The sequence below is a fragment of the Chinchilla lanigera genome, unplaced genomic scaffold, assembly GCF_000276665.1.
Source record: "Chinchilla lanigera isolate Chin_1 unplaced genomic scaffold, ChiLan1.0 scaffold00010, whole genome shotgun sequence".
In the NCBI taxonomy this organism is placed as follows: domain Eukaryota; kingdom Metazoa; phylum Chordata; class Mammalia; order Rodentia; family Chinchillidae; genus Chinchilla; species Chinchilla lanigera.
Genome location: NW_004955411.1, coordinates 36190914 through 36212077, shown reverse-complemented (window position 1 = coordinate 36212077; position 21164 = coordinate 36190914). Strand labels below are relative to the sequence as shown.

At 36.2% G+C, this 21164-nt stretch overlaps 1 protein-coding gene across 6 annotated transcripts in view; it reads left to right on the top strand.

Moving 5' to 3' along the window:
- Rev3l (REV3-like, polymerase (DNA directed), zeta, catalytic subunit) overlaps positions 1 to 21164 on the top strand; it is a 178360-nt gene that overhangs the window by 34530 nt on the left and 122666 nt on the right. For all 6 annotated transcript variants that reach the window (XM_005377902.2, XM_005377901.2, XM_005377904.2 and 3 more), the window contains one exon: positions 19189 to 19378. In XM_005377902.2, the coding sequence (XP_005377959.1) occupies positions 19189 to 19378 (190 nt within the window). The remainder of the gene's footprint in view (positions 1 to 19188; positions 19379 to 21164) is intronic.

Below are 21164 nucleotides of genomic sequence, written 5' to 3'. Positions count from 1 at the left end.
TTTTTATGCACTAGCAAATTTTAGAATATGCAATTTTTAAAATAACATTTACAATAGCATGGAAGACCCTAAAATACTCAGATGAATTTAACAAAGCATATGCAAGTTGTGTACACTGAAAAACTATATAACCTTGCTAAAAGAAATTTTAAAAGACTTACAGAAATGAATATAATTTATTTGTGGATTGGAAATACAAATTTTTTTTAGCTGTTCTTTCCAAATTAATTTCTAGATTCCAACTTGTTCCAATCAAAATATGTACAACGAGGTATTTTTACAACTTCTGACAAACTTATTCTGGCACTTTTTGTGCAAATGCCAACGACCTAGAGAAGAGAATACTGTTTCAAAAAGTACAGTACAGTGGTAACCTTGGTTTATGAACTTGATTCTTTCTGTGATTCTGGTCACAAGCCAAGTTGAACAAAAACTGAATCAAATTCAAAAATTAAAAAAATGAAAGTGACATCATCAAAATTAGAGACTTCTGCTTGTCAAAAGAAATCATTAAGCTAGTCATGGTGGCATCTGTTATCCTAGCCTGAGCAACTTACAAGATGTCTCAAAAACAAAAAGGCCTGGGGAAGAGCACTTTGAATACCTATATTTGGGAGCCAGGTTTCTCAATACTGGGCAAAGAGACACATAGGAATGGGGACCACCAGAGTATCCCTGGGGTGTTGGGTTGGAACTGGAATTACAAGACATTTCAACTCAATTTTCTACAGATGCAGAGAAGGATAGAAACAAATAAATGGGGTGTCTATATTGTTAGGCTTAACTTGGACATGACTTTCCCTTCAAACATACTGTTGTCAGCAAACTGCAGCCCCTAACAACATGCTGTCATCAGCAAAGGACAGAAAACCACACACCGGTCCTGTTGTCCTGGGACAAACAGGACAGGATGTGATAAAGATGAGATAAGGGAGCAGGAGGCCCTTCTCTGCCAGAAAGCCTGATAACATCTATACATCTGCTGCTCACATTCTGAGAACCTTGACCACAGATGTTTGCTTAGACCTCCTCACTTGATACCTCTGCCTGATCCCCACACATGACCCTGCTTCTCAGGTCCTGTAAAAATCCTTGCTTTCCTTTATTAGGGACTGATGACCTTCTCGCCCTCAGTCTGCCTGCACCCAGATACAATAAATTTTGTGCTGCATCGCCTTTACCTAAGACTGCTTGGGTGGTCTCCTACCCATGCTGTATGCCGTTCGTTACATGTATGTTTTTGTTTTTTTGGTACTAGGCATTGAACTCATGACCTTGTGCTTGCCAGACAAGTGCTTTTGCTGCTGAGCTATATCCCCAGCCCCATTACATGTATGTTTATGTAAATATATTTTTCTATTTCTGTGAGCTTACAGGTCATAAGTAACAACATACCATAACAATGAACACACCTAGCATCCAGATTCCTAACCATTGTCCACTAAAAGGAAGACACCCCTCATCACGGATCCCATAGCTAGGGCAGAGAAAGTACAGGAACCTAAAACATCTTATTCCAGAACATAAGAATGTTCAAGGAAGGATGGAACATACCAAAATGACAGAGGAATTCCAGATTCAATTTAGACTTGTAAAGAAATTAGAAGTTGTTATTCGTGAGAAATGAGAAATAAAAAATTGCACAAACCCAAAGTCAACAACTATTTTCATCACAAAATTTGAGTCACAGTAAATAAGTGTCCTGAAAATGAGAGGGGTAAATACAGAGAATCAATCACAACTTCTCTGAAGTAGAAACCAATGGAGCCAAAGAGGAAAACTTAAAACTATGATGAATTTCTGGAAGAAGCATATGGATTATTTTGAGAGTAAAAAATCTCCTGGTGCCTAGCATTAGGATAGCTCCCACCCTTTCACGAGTTTGCCACCCACCCTCCCACCTACCCCAAGCTCTACCCCAGGTTCTCAGGCTGGAGGAAGAAAATGGCTTCAAGCTTTCAGGCAATGGCAACTACAATTTAAAAATATGCCAGAGCATCCATGTCCACAAAGGAACCTACCAGATTGTAACCAATGTGGTAGTGAAAGGGTTTGAAACATCTAACTCCAGTCCTCTCTAGCTTTCCTGGTTATCCCCGCCACCTTTTTTTTTTTTTCCTGAGACAGGGTGTTGCTATATAGTACAGAGTAGCTTTGAACTCACTGTGTAAGCCAGGCTGGCCTGGAACTCACAGTGTTCCTCCTGCCTCAGCCTTCTGAGTGCGCCACCACACTTGGCTTTCTGGTTACCCCTTTTTAAAGGGAGAGAAGCTCTTGTGAAGGTCACAGTCCACAGGCACAAGCCACAAGCCACAAGCCACTTAAAAGACGGAAACCTAGTCACAGAACTATATAGAACACTTTTATTCCCCACCCTAGTCCTATGTACAACAGAGTATGACATTTGAAAGAACTATAAGGTTTATACTCATTTTTTTTTTTTTGTCTTTTTTGAGACAGGGTTTCCTTATGAGTTCATGCTGGCCTTGAGCTCACTTTGTAGCGCAGGCTGGCCTGGAACTTGGAACGATCCTCCTGCCTCAGCCTCCCGAGTGCTGGGATTACAGGTGTGCACCACCATGACCACCATGCCTGGCTATACTCATTCTTTTTAAATGGCTTGCAAAAACAAACAAAAGGAGAACTATAAGGTTTATACTCATTCTTTTTAAACAGTTTCCAAAAATTAGAAACAAAAGGATGTTTTGAAGAAATTTTAGCCAGTAAGCCCTCTAGCTCCAGCAAACTGTAAACACAGCAGCCTAACTCCTAGCTAGAAGTAGCAGAGATTTGGGTAGTTTTGTTAGACTGGGAATTTGCAATAATTATGCATAACATGGTCAAGGTGCTAGTGAAAAAAAGCAGATAGTGTACAAGAATAGATGGGGTTATGTAAGCATAAAGGTTAAAATTCCAACAAAGAATCATAAAGGAGATGTGACAAATCAAAAACACTGTAACCAAAGAATGCCATTGGTGGTTTTATCAAGAGAAAAACAGAAGATATATTTGGAGTAATAATGACTGAGAATTTTCTAAAATCAATAGTGGACTCTAAACTATAGATCTAGTTAACTTAGAATACCAAACAGGGTTAACATACGTACTAAAAAAAAACCCTATACCTAGGCCATATCATATTCAAACTGCAAGAAAGCAAAGATAAAGAAATACGTTAAAGTGGCCACTGTGGGCAGTGGGGAGCACCAACTTTCCTGTATAAGAAAGATGAGAATTACATTGGACTTCTCTTCACAAACCATGAAACAAGAAGAGTAGAGTTAAATGGTAATGGGTTGACACAAAGCACCAAACTAAAATTCTTTGTATACTCAAATTATTTTTCAAAAGTGAAAGAGAAATAAAAACTTTCTCAGAGAAACAAAACTTGATTGGATCTGTTGCCTATAAGAAATGTTACTTGCTTGCAAGAAATGTTAAATTATTTAGAGAAAAGGAAACGATACAGCTCAGGAACATGGATCTGCATAAAGAAAGGAAGAGCATTAGAAGAGGAATTAAAAGAAGGTAAATTGGGGGCTGGGGATTTAGCTCGGCGGCAAAGCACCTGCCTGGTAAGCGCAAGGTCATGAGTTCAGTTCCCGGTACCGGAGAAAAACCAAAAAAAAAAAGAAGGTAAATTAAACCTTTTCTTTCCTTAGTCTTAATTGACAGATAACCGTTCAAAATAATACCAATAATGCATTTAGTGATTATTTTTATTGATGAATGAAATGAATGACAAAAATACTATAAAGTATGGAAGGGAAGGATTTGGAATACTATAATAGGTTTCCTGCACTTTCCTGTGAAGGAGTACAGTGCAGTATTTTTTGAAAGTAAATTTAATTAGCTATAGCTATGTACTATAAATTTTAGGGCAAGGACTAGAAAATTTGAGTTTTTAAAATTGTAATACTTTAAAGATGTTCCTCCACTCAGTTGTGGTTTACATTATTTTTGACAAATTTTGGAAGATTGTTTCTGCTTGAAACTTTGAGATTTGAATTTTCATGATTTATCACTTTGCCTTTTTCTGATCCCCATGTGATCAACTATTTATGTTTTTGATAATGGTTGTTTTCTATAAGTGAAATATCTCTACACATTGATAAAATATGACATAATTCAAGGTTTAAAAATACTGTTTTTAAGCGCTGGGGATAGAGCTCAGCGGCACAATGCCTGCCTGGTAAGCATGAGGTCGTGAGTTCAATTCCCGGTAAAAAAAAAAAAAAAGACCAAAAAACAAAACAAAAAAACCCTTATTTAAAATATTGTTTATAGTTTTAGTGACTGATTATTCTCAATTTATTCATAATTTATATAAATCCTATAATTTAATGAATTCTTTGACTCTACTGGTACATTCAAAATTAAGTCTTTGCATTAGAGACCTCTGAAGAAAATAAAGAATATAGAGGTTTAAAAATGATCTAATAATCTTATTTGATTCAGTGATCTTTATAATCTGTACAGTTCTGTAATGTACATTATATTCACTGAGTTGCACAGCTATCACCACAATGATTTTAGAACATTTTATCACCATAAAGCACCCTCACATATCCAATAATAGTTACTGTCCATTTCCTGCTAATCCTCTAAGCCAGGTGTCGTAAACCTGTGGCACCCCTCTTGTTTTAAGACAGAAGATATTCATATATGAATTGTTTTTTTCTAAAGTAAAACCTTAGTATTTAACTAAACTTTTCTTAGCTAAAACCTCAGGTTTAATTACAGTGTTAGCACTTGTGATAAATAAATGGGGTTTGGGTTACAGTTTGGACACTTGTCTCTAAAAGGTTGCCCCCTCAAAAAAAAATAAAAGGTTTCCCTCAACTGTAGCAACTATTAATGTCCTTTCTGTCTCTAAAGCTTGCATATTCTACACGTCACATAAATACACTCACTGTTCATGGTCTTTTGTGTTTGGCTTCTTCAACTTAACATTTTTTCACATTTTATCTTATGTTACAGTGTATATCAGCACTCCACTACTTGTTATGGCTGGATAATATCCCTTTGTATGGATATTTTGCATTATGTTAATCCATTCTTTAGTTGATGGACATTTGAATTGTTTCTACTTTTGACTATTATGAATAATGCTGCTATGAACATTCATGTACATATTTTTGTGTATGTATTTTCATTTGTTTAGTTTATAGACCTAGGGATAGAACTAGTGGTCATAAAATAACTTTTTTTTTTTTTTTTTCTGGTACTGGGAATCAAACTCATGACCTTGTGCTTGCCAGGCAGGCGCTGTTCTGCTGAGCTAAATCACCAGCCCCCATAAAATAACTTTATGTTTAACTTTTTGAGGAGCTACCCAAACTACTTTTTGAAACACCTGAACATTAATATTTCTACTAATAATGTATGATGTTTCCACCTGTTATTGTCTGACACCTGTTATTATTTAATTTGTTATTGTAGTTCTGTTAGATGTACGTTAATTTGTTATTGTAGTTCTGTTAGATGTAAAGTATTGCATAGTGACTTTGATTTTTGCATTTTGCTGATAGTTACTGATATTAAGCATTCTTTTGTGTACTTATATGGATTACCTATGTTGAACCTTCCTTACATCCTTGGGTTGAAGCCTACTTGGTTATGGATATATCTTTTTAATGATTTGGTGCATTTGGTTCGCTCGTATCTTATCAAGGATTTTGACATACATGTTCATTAAAAAGAATGGCCTGTAGCCTTCTTTTTTAGTTGAGTTCTTGTCTGGTATTGGAGTTAAGGTGATGTTAGCTTCCCGGAATGAGCTTGGCAGTACTCCTTCAGTTTCATTAAAGAGGTCTAGGAGTATTGGCATTAAGTTTTCTCTGAACTTCTTGTGGAATTCAGGTCCTGGGCTTTTCTTGGTAGGTGTTTGTTTGTTTTTGTAATTTCTGCCCCACTTTCATTCCTTGGTATTGGATTTCTATTTTCGTAGAATTCTTAAGTATCTGGGACTCTATCCTTTTCTTCTAGATTCTCAAATTTATTGGAGTACAGGTATTCTGAGTAGTTATTAATGTTTTCAATTTTCATGGTGTCCATTGTGATTTCTCAGTTTTTCTTTTTAGTTTCTAATCGCATGAGTCTCTTCTTTCCTTTTTTTGTGGTTCGTTGATTCTTTGTGGTTTTCTTTAGTCTTAATTTCATTCATTTCTGCTCTGACCTTTAAAATTTCCTTCCTTGTACTAGCATTGGATTTGGGTTGTTCTTGTTTTTTCTAGAACCTTGAAATACTCGTTTTCTGATGTGGGTATTCACAGATACAAACTTCCCTTGTTAGGGCTGCTTTCGTTGTGTCCCATGGGTTCTAGTGTGTTGTACTGGCATGATCATTTGATTCTGGGAACTGTTTTATTTCTTCCTTGATTTCTTCTGTGATTCATTAATTATTCAAGAGTGAATTTTTTAACCTCCATGTGTTTGTATAGTTTCTGTGGTTTCTTTTGTCTTTGATTTCTAATTTCATTTCACTGTGATTCAAGAATATGCATGGGTAATTTTGATTCTTTTGTATTTATATTGATATTATGGGACAGTATGAAGTCTATTTTGGAGAAAGTTCCATGTGCTTCTGAGAAGCACATGTATTCTGTTGTTGGTGAATGAAACACTGTAGATACCTATTAAGTCCATTTGTTGGACAGTGTGGTTCAACTCTGATGTTTCTGGTTGTTTTTTTTTTCCTACTTGATCTAGTTACGATAGTAGGGTATTGAGGCCCCCCCCACTATAATTGTATCATTTTGTTTAGCTCTGCTAGCTTTTTATTCATGTATTCTTTAAGCTCACTGATCACTTTATTAAGTGATCATTTTACCTGTTTAGTTATATTGTCTTTGGGTTCGCCTAGCACCTTATTAATCTGACTTTTTTTATCTCCTTTTTTTTGGTCACTTTGTCTAATCCCTGTTTAGATTTTAATTTCCTCCCCCCAAATGCCCCTAGAATTAGCTTTAGAGAAGTAGAAGTTTTTGTTGGCAGTTTATTGCCTTGTCTTCATATATTTCTGGTTGTGTATGTGTGTGACTACACACATGTGCACATGGATGCACAGGCGAAGTTTGGTGGTCAATAATAGTGGAGAGACTTTGTTGCTAGTATGGAGATCTCTTGAGTTGGTGTCTGCTTTCCAGTGACAAGGTCTAGGTGTAGCTAATTATAGGCCATTGCCTCTGAATTTGGGGAGATTAGGGTGCACTGTAATTGGCCTACTGCTCATTTTTCTGGCAGTGAACCACAGTATTATTGATGACATAAAGATAAATCATATTCACATACAGTAAAAATCAATTAATAGCAAAAGCTATGAAACCCTGCCAGTAGTAATGAAATCAGCAGCAATAAGAGCCAAAGGCAAACTGGATATTAACATGCTATAAGAACCAATAGAAGCCAGCACTGTAACAGTCTTAACAATAGAAAAAAGACTGCAATGATAATATAAACACAAAGGCAAACCAAATATTGGCAAACAGTAAATAGTTACTAAATACAACAACTCTTATCACCATTATCAATAGAAAAGCATTCACCAATATCGTAGAGTCAAATAGATACCAAAAGTTTAATAAAATTTAATACTACTAAAAATGGACAGATTGGGAAGGGGAAGAAGAAAAAAGTAAAATTTGAAAACTAAAAGAGGAGAGAAAAGTAAAATAATAGATCCTATTAAGGACTAAAAAGAATGTTAGTAGAATTAGATAAAAGTAATAGAGAAGGGCAAACAAGAAAAGTAAGAAAAAGAGAATAAAAGAAATTTTAAAATAATGAAACAACCCTCCCAAACACCCCAAAAAGTAATGAAGAAAAAGAGAAATGAGTCCAAAACATTTTTCCATGTTTTTGAATGAATGCTTTCGTTACAGGATCTGCAGTGTTGGAATCCAGTAGATATGGAAGAGGGATAGTGAGTCACTACTAAGACCTATTTTGTTTCCACCCTAACATCGTTGTGTGTGACTCTGGCCCTGCCTTTTCTGCTGGCATTGTTGGCCAGAGATGTCCATTGTAGGGCTGTGTTTGTCCTCCCAGTTTCCATGATCCTCTGTGCACCCAAGTCATGGCTCTCTATACCTAGGTTTGTGGCCTGTGGATTTGTGAGGTACCCCACTCCCTGCTCCAGTGGCCCCTATATCTCTACACCCAAAGATTTTGAGAACTGCCCAACCCACAGGTGTATCACTGATCACACTGGCAAATCAAGAATGTAAACTGACCACTGAGTTCTGTGGTAAGGACTTAACCTAGCAATATTGTTTTAAATTTTGATACCAGCCACCATGGGATGTGCAGGCTCCTGCCCTTCTGCCAGACCAACACAAATTTGGGGTTTCCCCCAACCAATCCCTTTCCTATATGATAAGTTATTAGAATGATTAATCACAAAACTCAGGGAAGTACTACGCTTATATTTTCTTACAAAAAGTTTAGGTGATTGGCCAAATACAGAAGTATATACAACAAAGTCTTGAAAGGTTCTGAGCTCAGGAGCCTTTGCCTCCATGGAGTTGAGGTGTGCCACTATCCAGATTGTATTGGTGCTTCCCAAGCAAGAATATCACCTGAACCTTGCTATTCAAGAATGTTTGTTAAAGTTTGGTTATAAAATCATGATTGATCAAATCATTGGCTGTTGATAACTAAATTAAATCTTCAGCCTTCCCCAAAGGTAGGGTAATGGATTTGAAAATTCCAAGCCTGTAATCCTACAGTTCATTCAGCCTTCCTTCAGTCCTCCATCCTGAAGCTAAGGTTCCCACTTAGAGTCACATCACTAGTTTGAAAGATCTTTCTTATGAAAAGCAAAAGACAAGGAAGTGTCTTAAACACTTCTGAGAGGATTGCTAAGGCAAAGGGTTGAAATCCCTAGAGTTTTTATTTTCATATTTTTCTTTTAATGCTCCTGTGCATTCTGTCCATTATAAATAGTACTGCCAACTATGCAAGTGAGTGTTAAAATGTGAAAATTCGACGTCCCCTATTGAGTACAGTTCTATAGATTGTTATAATGTGCCTTAAGCTATGTACATTTATGTCTAGTTTTACATCTGCTATTTTGCTATTCTCTGTTTCATATTTTTTGTTCCTCCATGGCTGTTTTTATGTTAAAAATCTTATTTTCTAGTATACTATTTTAATTTCCTTATTGTTTCTTTCACATTTTTTTAAGATGTTGTTTTCTTCATGTTTACTCTGAGGATTACCTTGCTATCTTAACCTATTTAGGATTAACCCCAGCCAGATTTTAGTATACAAAAACTTGGGCTAAGACCCATTTTCTTTTTCTGTTTTTGTGCTGTTATCCTCATACAGATTATATATATATATATATATAAAGTAAGCTCATTAACATGATTTTATAATTATTGCTTTATGTACCTGTCTTTTAAATGAGGTGAGAAGTATTAAAAATACATTTGTATTGTGTTTTCTATTTAATCTGTGTAATTCCTTTACCATTGCTTTTTGTGTGGAGTTGAATTACTATCTGTTGTCTTTTCATGTCAGCCTGAAATGAAATGCCGTTTAGTATTACTGGTAGGACACCTAGTGATGAACTGTCCCAAGTTTTGTTTTTCTAAGTCTGTCTTAATTTATTTTCCCCCCACTTCACATGGCTTTCCTTTGTTGTGACAAGATAGTTTTGCTGATATAGAAATCTTGATCTTTTGTGTTTTTCTCTTATCATTCTGTTATCCACTGCCTTATGAACTCCAAGATTTCTGGTGAAAAGCCATCTGTGGATCTTAGTGAATAACCTTTGTGATAAATTGCTTTTCTTTTGCTGCTCTTAAAATTTTCTCATAGCTAGAGGTGTAACCCAGTGGTGGAATGCTTGCCTTGAATGCATGAGGCCCTGGGTTCAATCCTGCATAGATAGATAGACAGATAGATAGATCAATCGATCGATGGATCCTGCATAGATGGATAGATAGATAGATAGACAGCCAGACAGATAGCCCTCCAGACAGACAGACAGACGGGTTTTGTTTTTTGAGTTTGCTTATATGTCTAGGTATACATTTAAATTTAACTGGAATGCATCAAACTTCATGATATGCAGTTTTTTAAATAAACTCGGAGAAGTTTTGCCCATTGGTTTTTCATACACATACTCTTTCTATTTCTTTCATTCTTTCCTCCTGGAGTGCACATTATATGTGTTGATATACATGATAGCATCCCAGAGGCTTCTTGAGGCTCTGTTCACTTTTTTTTTCCATTTTTTCTTTTTGTTCCTCAGATTTGAAGATCTCAGTTGACCTATTTTCAAGTTTTCAGATAGTTCAGATAGCAGAAAATCAGCAGGGTGTCCTGTAATTCCTTTCTTACACTGTTTACCTAGAGGTAGCATTGGACCCTACAAGTTAATGGGTTAGGTCAGCAAACTGCTCCCCATTTCACATGCCAGTCACATGTTCCAGGTTGTGACTTCTGCTTCTGGCACTATTAAGTTGGGGTTCTCAGGACTACCTCTTCAGGTTTCATTAATTTGCTGTGGCAGCTCACAGAATTTAGGAAATCACTTAGGTTTATTCACCTGTTAAAGATGGTATTACAAGGAATACAAATGAACAGGAAGACTGAGAAAGAGATGCATAAGGCAAGGTATGGGGAAAGGGGTGCTCAGCTTCTGTGCACTCTTAGGGCCTGCTGCCCTCCAGGAGTTTCCATGTGGTCACCAAACCCAGTCCTTTTGGTCTTGATTTATTACGTCCTTAGGTATTGATGATCAACTCAACTTTCAGTCCCTCACACTTCCCTGGAGATAAGGGTCAGGTGAAAGTTTGAACCCTATAATACGTAACAGGTAGCATAGTTGGTTCCCTTGGCAATCAGCCACCATTCTTAGGCTATACCTGAGCCCCCCAGGCATTAATCATCTCATTAACATACAAGAAAAGAAGTCTGATGAATTGAGAATTAAGTGCTTGCCTAGCATGTTTGAAGCCTTGGAGTTCAATCCCCAGCTCTGTGAAACAACCAACCAAAAATAGCCAAAAAGATACCACTTATGTGATTCAAAGGGTTTAAGGGCTATGTGCCAAGAACGGGGGCGGAGGATGAGTATATATTTCTTACTGTATCACAATATCATACCCTAGATTCCATTTGTGACTTTTTCATTTCAGTTATTTTAAGTCCATAATTACTGTTTGGCTCTTTTTTGGTAATTTCTATTGCTTCAGTCCTTTATTTGGTAATACAGATTTCTAATATGTTCCTTTAATTCTCTAGACTTGGTTCTTTTAGGTGTTTGAATTATTAATAATACTGTAGTTGGTTTAAAGTCCATTAAGTCCAATATCTGGGATTCTTTGGGAAGTCTTTTAAATGCTTCCCCACCCCATTTATAAGGCATTTTTAAGAAGCATATTCTGAGAATATTGAGCATTATAAGCATACTTTTCCTGTCAGATGTGTTATAATTTATTGTAAAACATCTTTTAAATCCTGTAACAATTTGAAAGTCAGATTCCTTCCTACTCCCAGGGTTTGTATTGCTCACTGTTGCTCCTGTGTATTTCTTCAGTAACTGCAGCACTAATTCTGTACGGTCTCACTTGTCTTGAAGTGTTTTCACAGCCAGTTTAGTGGTGAGTTAAAGATTGGCCAGAGATTTCTTTAACTGCTTTGAACCAGTAAGTTACTTCTCAGTTTTTACAGAGGGGTTTTTTGTGTTTGCTGAGGCGAAGAGATTAGGGCCTTCTCAAGCCTTTCTTGCTCATGCATGCACAAGAGCCCACAGACATGCATGACCTTCTAAATTCCCTAGACTACCTCAGAGGTTTTAAAGGCCTCTTGTGTATGTTTCATTTCTTAGTTTGTACTTTTAAACTTTTGAGGAGCAGGGGACAGAGCTCAGTAGTGTAGCACCTGTCTGGCAAGTGTGAGGTCCTGGGTTTGAGTCCCAGTACCAAAAAAAAGCTTTTTGGTCAGCCTCTTATTTCCAACTGGTAAAATTCCCTCAGGCAATTAAATAATTGCCACTGTATGTTTTCAACAAATACCCTGCAGATAGGACTGTTCAAATAGAGTGACCTGAAGACAAGTTCTGACAGTGTAACTTTTCAGCATCCTCCATGCTGCTAGTCAGATGGTGACAGTTTTCTGGGGATGGGGATTTTGGGAGTTCCAAATTGTTTTTCTGTAGAGGATCTACAGGGCACCTTCATAAAATGTAAAAACTAAACAAGTCAGAGTCTATGCACACACATGCACATTCTCCTCTCTCTCTCTCTCTCCTGTCTTTATCTCTGTCTCTCTCTCTGTCTCTCTCTCTCTCACACACACACGCACGCACGCACGCACGCAAACACAGGGTTTTCCTTTCCATTGTGTTTGTTTAGTTCTACCAACGGTTTTCTTGGGCCCAGATCATGCTATCATCTCTTTTGCTTTCATCATCCATACATACTAGAACATTTTCACTTTGTATACCTAAATTCCTACTCAGATTTAAAATATTAGCTCAATACCACTTCCTCTGGTAATCCTTCTTAGGTTCTGAAAAATCTGAGCTGTAGTTCTAGGTGTAGCCCTAGGATTTTGTACTTACTATAGCACTTATCATAACATACCGCAATTGCCTATTTACTCATCTTTATTTCCAAGTAGATTGTGAAGTCCCTACTGTCAGGGACTGTAATCATGAGCAGTCTGAGATCTAGCATGTAACATTGGGCCTCCAACTTTGGTTTGGTACATTGCAATAAAACTTTGTTTACAAAAATAGGCAGCAGTCATTATTTACTACAAGGGTTATGGATCTTTTATACAAATATACCATAATTAACTTCCTATTTTTGGAAATTTAGATTGTCTTTAGTTTTTTCATTATTGTTAATAATATTCACCTGGTAATTTATCTGACTTTATATGCACTTTTTTTTAAAAATCAGGATAAACTATAAAAATTAATTTCTGAAACTGAGTATATGTTAGCTTTCCATTACTGTAACAAATACTTGAAACAATCAGCTTAAGTAGAAAAAAGTTTATTTTAGCTCACAGTTTAGGAGTTTCCATTGTGTGACCTTTTGGGACTATGGCAAAGTAACATATCATGGGTTGGGGTGGGGATACAAGGCAGAGCAGATCTACTGACCTGAATATAAAAAAGGAATAGAAATCCAGAAGACATTCATCTTTAAGAGCAGTCCCCCAGTGACCTAAAATCTTAAACTAGGCCCTACCTTTTAAAGGTTCAACTATCTTTAGTAGTGCCAAATTGGGGACCAAGGCTTCAACAGATGAACTTTTGGGGGACATTCTAGACTCAATAAAGAGACATAATTTAATACTTGCTTTGTAATTGTTAACTATGAGGAATTTTGTTTAGTTCGTTTTGTGATTTTGTGGAAATGGAGAAAAACAGAGTGAAACCTTAGAAAGAAAGAAGCAAAAGATTATTGGAGGGAGAAAGATTAAGTTAATGATAGTGTTGTAAAATTTGAGATGTTCCAGGAAGAAGAAACTAGAGAAAAATTCTATGAACACAGATATTTCTACTCAATACCAAGGATTTTTTTGTTTGATTTTGATTTTTTTTCCTCTGTGGAGGTTTAAAACCTTTTGTACATGAGGTTTGAGATTTGGGAGATGGAATTTAGAAATCACAAAATAAGAATATTAATTTCCTAAGATACTTTAAAGCTAGCATGATCTCTGTTGTGGTTATCAATCAAGTTATTTTTAAAGCTTTATTAGTACAAGTTTGCAATACATGAAGGTTACATTTATCTTAGGAAAGAAGTACATGTACATAGTTCCTCTTGTCTCCCACCCTTTTCTCTCCTTCCATCTCTAGATCTTCTTTCCCCATTTTCATCATTATTTTTATGTTTATGACATCTAGTATTTATATTCACTGTGTGTGTTTGGTATGTGTAGATGACATATCTTAAATCTTTTTACTTCCTTTTCTCTCCCCTTGTCCTCAGTCTCTCAGACCACTTCCCATCTGCGAAAGAACTATCTCCCTGATTCCTTCTGTCAGCCCTTTATTTTGTGCTTTACTTGTACTTTGCCTTACTCAGTTGAGAGTTATGATGTTATTTAAGCTTGTGTGTCTGATTTATTTCACTTAACATATTTGCCAGTATATCCATTTCCCCACAGATGACTTGAATTTGTCCTTTATAGCCAAGTAGTATTCTGTGATACATAGATGCCATATTTTCTGAATGTAAGGCTCAATTTGGACATGACTGTCCCATACCCAACCTATCTGCCAACAGAGACATTGTTCTCAGCTCAGCACTGGTGCTCTTGGCAAACACAGGATATCAGAAAAAGATAAGATGGAAGATGAAATCTTTGAAACACTCAGACATCTCTGAAGGCACCCAGATATTTACACCTGATGCCTGAAGGACTTCATACAATGAAGCATGGACATCCAGAGAACTTCGACCACTGAATTTTACTAAGATCTTCCCCACTAATGTCCCTTGTCTCCCTTCAAGCCCTATTTAAAAAGCCTACTTTGGTCCCTACAGATGGGCTTTTCACCCTCTGTCTGCCTGTACCCAGCAAAACAAATTCCATGCCATGTTGCCTTCACACAAGCCTGGTGGTCTCGGCTGGTCCCTGACTCATGCCATTCCTTACACTTTATCCATTTGTCTGTTGATGGATATTCAGGTTTCTTCTAGGATTCAGCTGTTGTGAATTGTGCTGCTATACACACTAGTATGCATAGATCCTGTAACATGATATCTGTAGCTCTTTGGGAAGATACCTAGAAGGGAAATAGCTGGGTGAAATAGAATTTCTAGTTTTAATTCTTTGAGAAATCTCCATACTGATTTCCATAATGGTTGTACTAGTTTACATTCAAGTCAAGTTATGTAAAAGTGATGACAGTATTTTCCTGTTGATGATGAAGTCTAATCATTTAGAGCAGAGATTGGCATACTGCTATCCATGGCCCAGGTCCCTCCTTTTGCCCATTTTTGTAAATGAAATTTGTAACACATGGATGTTCAACTAAATAGTGTCTTATGACTCTTTTAGGTTTTAGAAAGTGAGAGAGACATAGTCGTGTCAGAGAGCATGGCCTGTAAGGCCTAAGATGCTTACTCTCTGCTGCTTTATAGAAAATGTTTACATTCCTCTGGATTAGAAAAAGTGCATTCAGTTAGTTTACTGAAAATGGATCTATAAAAGTACAGTTTTGCTACAAATAGGTAAACAAGTTGTTTGATTATTTATTGTCTTTTTGAGACAGGGCTTCTCTATGAGGTTCAGGCTGGGCTTGAACTCACATTGTAGCCCAGGCTGTCCTCAAACTTGCAGCAATCCTCCAGCCTCAGCCTCCCAAGTGCTGGGATTATAGGCATACTGTACCACGCCTGGCCCAAACAAGATATTTAGATGCTCAATTTAGAGATCAAATTTAGGCACTTAAATTACATGTTGAAAACTGACATAAGAGGTGTTGGAATACAAAGGACTTAATATTTAGTATTATTCTGGGTACCGAGTAAGATGAGATTCAGAGAACCCACATACTTCCTGTTAAAGAAATCCCTTCCTGCATTATACAGAACCTGCCAACACATCGTCATGAGGTAGGTAACTATACAAAGTTTAGCCACATGTCTAAAAAGAATAAATTAACAGTCACACTGTGTCTGAGTTTCAGGGAGCGTTTGTGAAATGACTTTGTTGCAGCTTCTGGCTTAGGCAACATCAGTCCAATTGGAAAACTAAAGTCTTACAAAAATTTTGAAACCACAGATGAGCTTTATTCATATTGGACTTGCCTAAATTCAATTTGACGTGGTAATACAAGGGAACATTTTAGTGGAAGAAGAAGAAGATGGAGAGATGTTGGTTATAGAATGCAATGGTGATTACAGTTAATAATGTATACTTGAAACATGTGCAATTTTTATTTGTCAATTATACCTTAGTAAAGCCGCTGGGTGGGAAGGAGGAAATAGGGATATTTTCTTTTCTTAAATCCATGTATTATCTAGAAATAACTGATATCCTAAGTTTATTAATCATTTAGAAGGTTTTAAAATACCTTAACTTTCACTAATTTTGTAAAAACAATCTTAGAAGAATCCTGTATTTGGAATTTTTGGTGGTATGGTGGAAAACCCTCTGCATAAAGTCATTCTTCTTAACTTGACTGCTAACTAGGTATTATAAAAAGTTAGTCCCTAGGACCAACTCTAGACTTCTATGAGGGAAACTGATAATTTTAATTTTAAAGCCAGTGATTTTAGAGTGTTTTCTCATATTAAACCTGATTTGGTTGAAGAAGACTTCATCTCTAAGGGATTTATATAGCTGTGTGGCACTTCACATTTATATGAGGTGGAGTTGGTAGAGGGAAATGAACAGAAATGATGCATAGCTTCTCAAGATAGAGCAGTGCTTTTATAGAACTACCAGTTTTATAGCAATAAAGGACATACTGTTGGCAAAATATTGACTTTCATGTTCATTTTTACACATTTCTTTTTAACTGTTGAGTTTATTTCTCATCATTTTCTTTTCTGTGTTGCTTATATTAGAGCTATTAGTACTCTATCAAGAATTCATGTTGTAGTTGCTCTTCAGGAAGTTGTTCTTGAAGGGTGGTAAGACACTCAGCCATTCATAACTAGAGGGTGATCAGGAAGATATGTCTGTGTTAATGTAGTCACTACAGCTGTAAGTGGGGTTTTCATTCAGGGCAAGAAAGGGCAGTAATGGGGAGACTCTTCCCAAAGTCATACATTCATGTCCTCTTACAGCCCTGATGATAGGTCTGTTAATTCTAATAGAGTCCCTCTGTTGTCATGGATTTGTTTCTTCAGACACTTGAAGGCTTTCACATTCCTTTTTCAAGTAATTATTCTTTTTTGCTGGGTATTCATTCATTCATTTGATAAATATTTATGAAGTACATCCAATGTGTTTTACTTAGTCCTGATGTTATATTCAAATGCGTTCAGTTTCAGTCTCAAAGAAATTGTAGTGTCAAGAAAACAGGCAATTATAATATAAAATAAAAAGTTACAGAAGATAACATTAACTTTTAAAAAGCCAACATTCAGTCATTGTTAAATAGAAAGAGCATTCATTTTAGATTTTGGTGACCTACTTTCAAATCCAGATTCTGTTACTTAAAAACCATGTGACTTTCATTAACCTCAGTGACACTTGCAAGGTGGTTCTAAACTTTAGAAATAAATATATGTGAAGCACTTCCTAGTGCCTGCTAAATACACAATTTCTTCTTTTTTCCTAAATCACACTTCCCCAAATTGCTATAATTTCAAAGCTTGTAAATAGATTATTTTTCTGGCTCCTAATTCACAGGAAATATGAGAAGAATATACAGTTATCTTTGAAGATACTTTTTGAACATGCTGCCCTGTATTAGAAATTAGTTTTTAATAATTGTCATAAAATTTACCCAAAATTACATTAAGATATTGGCCATAAAACTATTATCTGAGGAACTTATAAAATTGCTTATAAAATGTACTATTACACCAGTAATTTTGAAATCTTGAATTTATCAACTTAAGAGGAAATACTTGTTTCCTCACCTCCCTCCCTTTGTAGCTTAGCATATTAGTTGCTCTTAATCAAATAGTGGTCTATATCCAGAAGGGTGATATTTATAACCTTTATTTATCCAATGTTTAAAAAGCGTTTAAGTAAATCATTCATAAGTAGAATATGTATATTTTTTTAAGACACTTTATAGTAATAAGAATTTTTTTTGTGTGTGAAAAATTTTAAAACTATAGGCTTTAGGAAATAATATAGTTTCATTTAGAAATGTAATAGCCAAAAATTGCTTGTAACTGAAAATAACTTCCATTCCTTTGATATTAAATAGCATAACTACTTCTAAAAATAGAAACTGAAATTTGTATAGCCAACATAATTTATAATTCTTCGAAAATGTGATTGGTATTTCAAATTAGAATATTTTAGTTTAGAGTTTACAAATCTTATTACATGTGACTGATTTGTCCAGTTTTGCAGGCTAATATATTCCTTATAAGAAGTATAAACATAATATCAATAGAATATAGAATTATTTTCTATATATTTTATAGAGAGATCATTCTAAGTCATAAGTGAAAATAGTAATCAAACAAATTGCTTTCTTCTAAAAGAAAAAACTCAGTGAACAGAATGAGGAAGGAAATAGGGATGAGGAAGAAGTCTAAAGATTGCTGCTGGGTGCAGCACAATGGTAGTGAATGACAGCATTAGAGTGGATGTGGTCTCCCTACTGAGTTAGACAAATGGCTTGTGCCCACAGGAGGGGCTAGGGACAGTGCTCTGAGGACAGGAACCATTCTCACACAACCCTGCCAAATTTAAGAGAGTAATGCTGTATCTAATTTCTGTTGCTGTTGTTACTTAACCTTCTCATGGATATGTTACGGTTTCTGTGGCACTTCTTTTGTGAGTGCTCATTCATATTGTGTTCTTTATCCTGGCTGTGCCAGACTGTGTGTTGGCAAGTCATTTGCTGGTTACCTTTTCAGCACCTTGGCTGTAATATCTGAGAAGTGTGAATGCTTGTCCCCCTCAGCCTCCCTACTGTGTCTCCCTCTGTCCCAGTCCAAGTCCATTACAGACAATTGAATTCTACAGGTTTTGTTTTGATTTTGTTTTGTCTCTTTTATTTTTCTTTTATAGTAAAACTTTATTTTTATCTTCATACCCACCTCCAATAACAAAATTCCACACATTGGAACTCCTTTTACCCTCTTTTTGTTTTGGAGAGCGATCTCTGTCTTACAGAAGTCTCTTGTTTTAAAACATTAATGCCACGACAGACATTCACTGATGTATGTGGTAAATTTTCAGTGAATTTTGTAAGTTTTATAGTACTGTGCTATGTGGTTTTATGGGGTAACTTGGTGAAGTACATGAAATTAGTTGGAAGTATATGAGTAGTCAAATATATTTTCACCAAGACTACTGCAGTATTTAAATTATACTACAGTGCTTATATTCACAGAATGCTACTAAATATTCTTTTGTAAAATATAGTTAATACATGTGACTTCAGCTATGGGTCAATTTTCTTCTACTCTTTGATCAGCTATTGTGGTTACAACATTTAAATGACTTGCATTTTGAGTTTTGTATTGTTAAAATGTGTCTCAACTCTAAACTTTATAATATGTTACATTTTAGGTCAGAAGACATGTCTTCATCTACATGGCATCTTTCCTTACCTCTATGTGCCATACGATGGTTATGGACAGCAGCCAGAAAGTTATCTTTCTCAGATGGCATTCAGTATCGACAGAGCACTTAATGTGGCTTTAGGCAATCCATCTTCTACTGCTCAGCATGTGTTCAAAGTGTCATTAGTATCAGGAATGTAAGTATGTGATAATATCTTTAAAATTTCTATTTATCTATATTTCATTTACTATTCTAATTAGAGGAAAATATTTGAAATATACTGTCAATATTTTATCTCCATTTTAATGGAACTGTGAATATTTTGCTGAAACTTGTTAAAGTAAATTTTTATTGCAATGAAAAATAAATGGATAATAGTTTTTGTTTCAACCTTTTCTATATATCTACTTGTAGAACTGTAGAAATTAATGTGATTCATTCATATTTATTTTGAGCATGTCCTCTGTGCCAGGCACTGTTCTAGGTAGTTATGTGTTAGCATTCCATCACTGCAGCAAAGAACCTGAAATAGTCAACTTACAAAGAGAAAAGGTTACTCTGGATCATAATTTAGAAGTTCCAGTCCATGATCAGTTGGCCCTATTGCTTTGGGCCTGTGATGAGCCAGTCCGTCTTTGTGGAAACATGTGCTAGAATAGAGCTACTCACTTCATGGCCAGAAAGCAATGGAAAGAAAAAGGACCAGACCAGGGTCCCACAGACCCCTTTGTTGTCATGCTCCAAATGAAATTAAAGACTTCCTACTAGACTCTAACCTCTTTAATGTTTCACCATCTCTCTGTAGTGCCATCCTAGGGACTAAGCCTTTACACATGGGCCTCTGGTATTCAAGATCTAAACTCCAGCACTTGGGATATATTTCTGAACAAAACAATGATGTATGTATGCCCCATGGAGGTTAAATTCTACTAGTGGGAAACATAATAACCAATATATAAAAAATAAATTTACTTGCTACATGATAATTGCTGCTATAGAAGAAAATAAGATGGAGACTGAGATAAACAGCAGTGGTATAGAATGGGGAAGTGAACTAGTGGCACTTTTAGGTAAACAGGAAAGGTCTCACTGACAAAGATCTGAAGGAAGTAAATGAGTAGGAACAGTATGGAAGCTGGGTGGCTGGACTGGAGAGAGTAAAGGGAGAATAGGACAAAAGGTTAGATGAGAGGTTGGAGATCATTTGAGCCAATGGTTCTCAAAGTATGGCTTCCATGCTCTGATTTCTAGTGCCACCAACATTAACTCTGCTTGATGTGACAGCTTTGAGAATGTAACTTGCAGATCTCCAAATACAGGGAGTATAATTAAGTAGCAGCTTCTGTGAGTGCATGCTGAAATTCAGTCCATCGCTCTGTGTGAACAGAAACTGCTTTCCATAGGCTACTGTTAGCCAGTGACTATGTATGGCAAGAGCGCTCCCAGGTATGTTCTTGGGAAACCTGAGGACTCTCCAATACCTTGTTATATACTTTAAATAGAATCTCATTGTAGTAAAAGGTATTTATAGACCTTCTCTTCATCTGTCCCTTCTTCACTTGGGATCTGAGTAATATCTGGGTCTAGTGATTGTGCCAGTCTCTTTTACTCTATCCTATTGCAGGTTTTCTCCTAATAAATTTCTTGTATATTTGCCTTTTATTCCTCAGAGGATCTGAACTAGTACACCTGGAAACTGGGTAAAAATGTATTCCTGTGTCCTACCAGAGATGTACTGAATCAGAATCTCTGGTGATGGGGCCTAGGAATCTTGTGTCTTAGTTAACCTTTCTGACGAATATGATGTGTGCTAAAGTTGGAGCATCAGTGCAGGAAGCTATTCTAGAACTTTTGGTTTTACTCTGAGGTGTTAGATGATTTTGAGATGATTAGGAGATCTGCAATGTCTGACAAACTTGGGAGGATTACTTTAGGAAGAAATAGATTGCAGTGGATATGGAGAGGAGTAGGGCTTTCTTTCA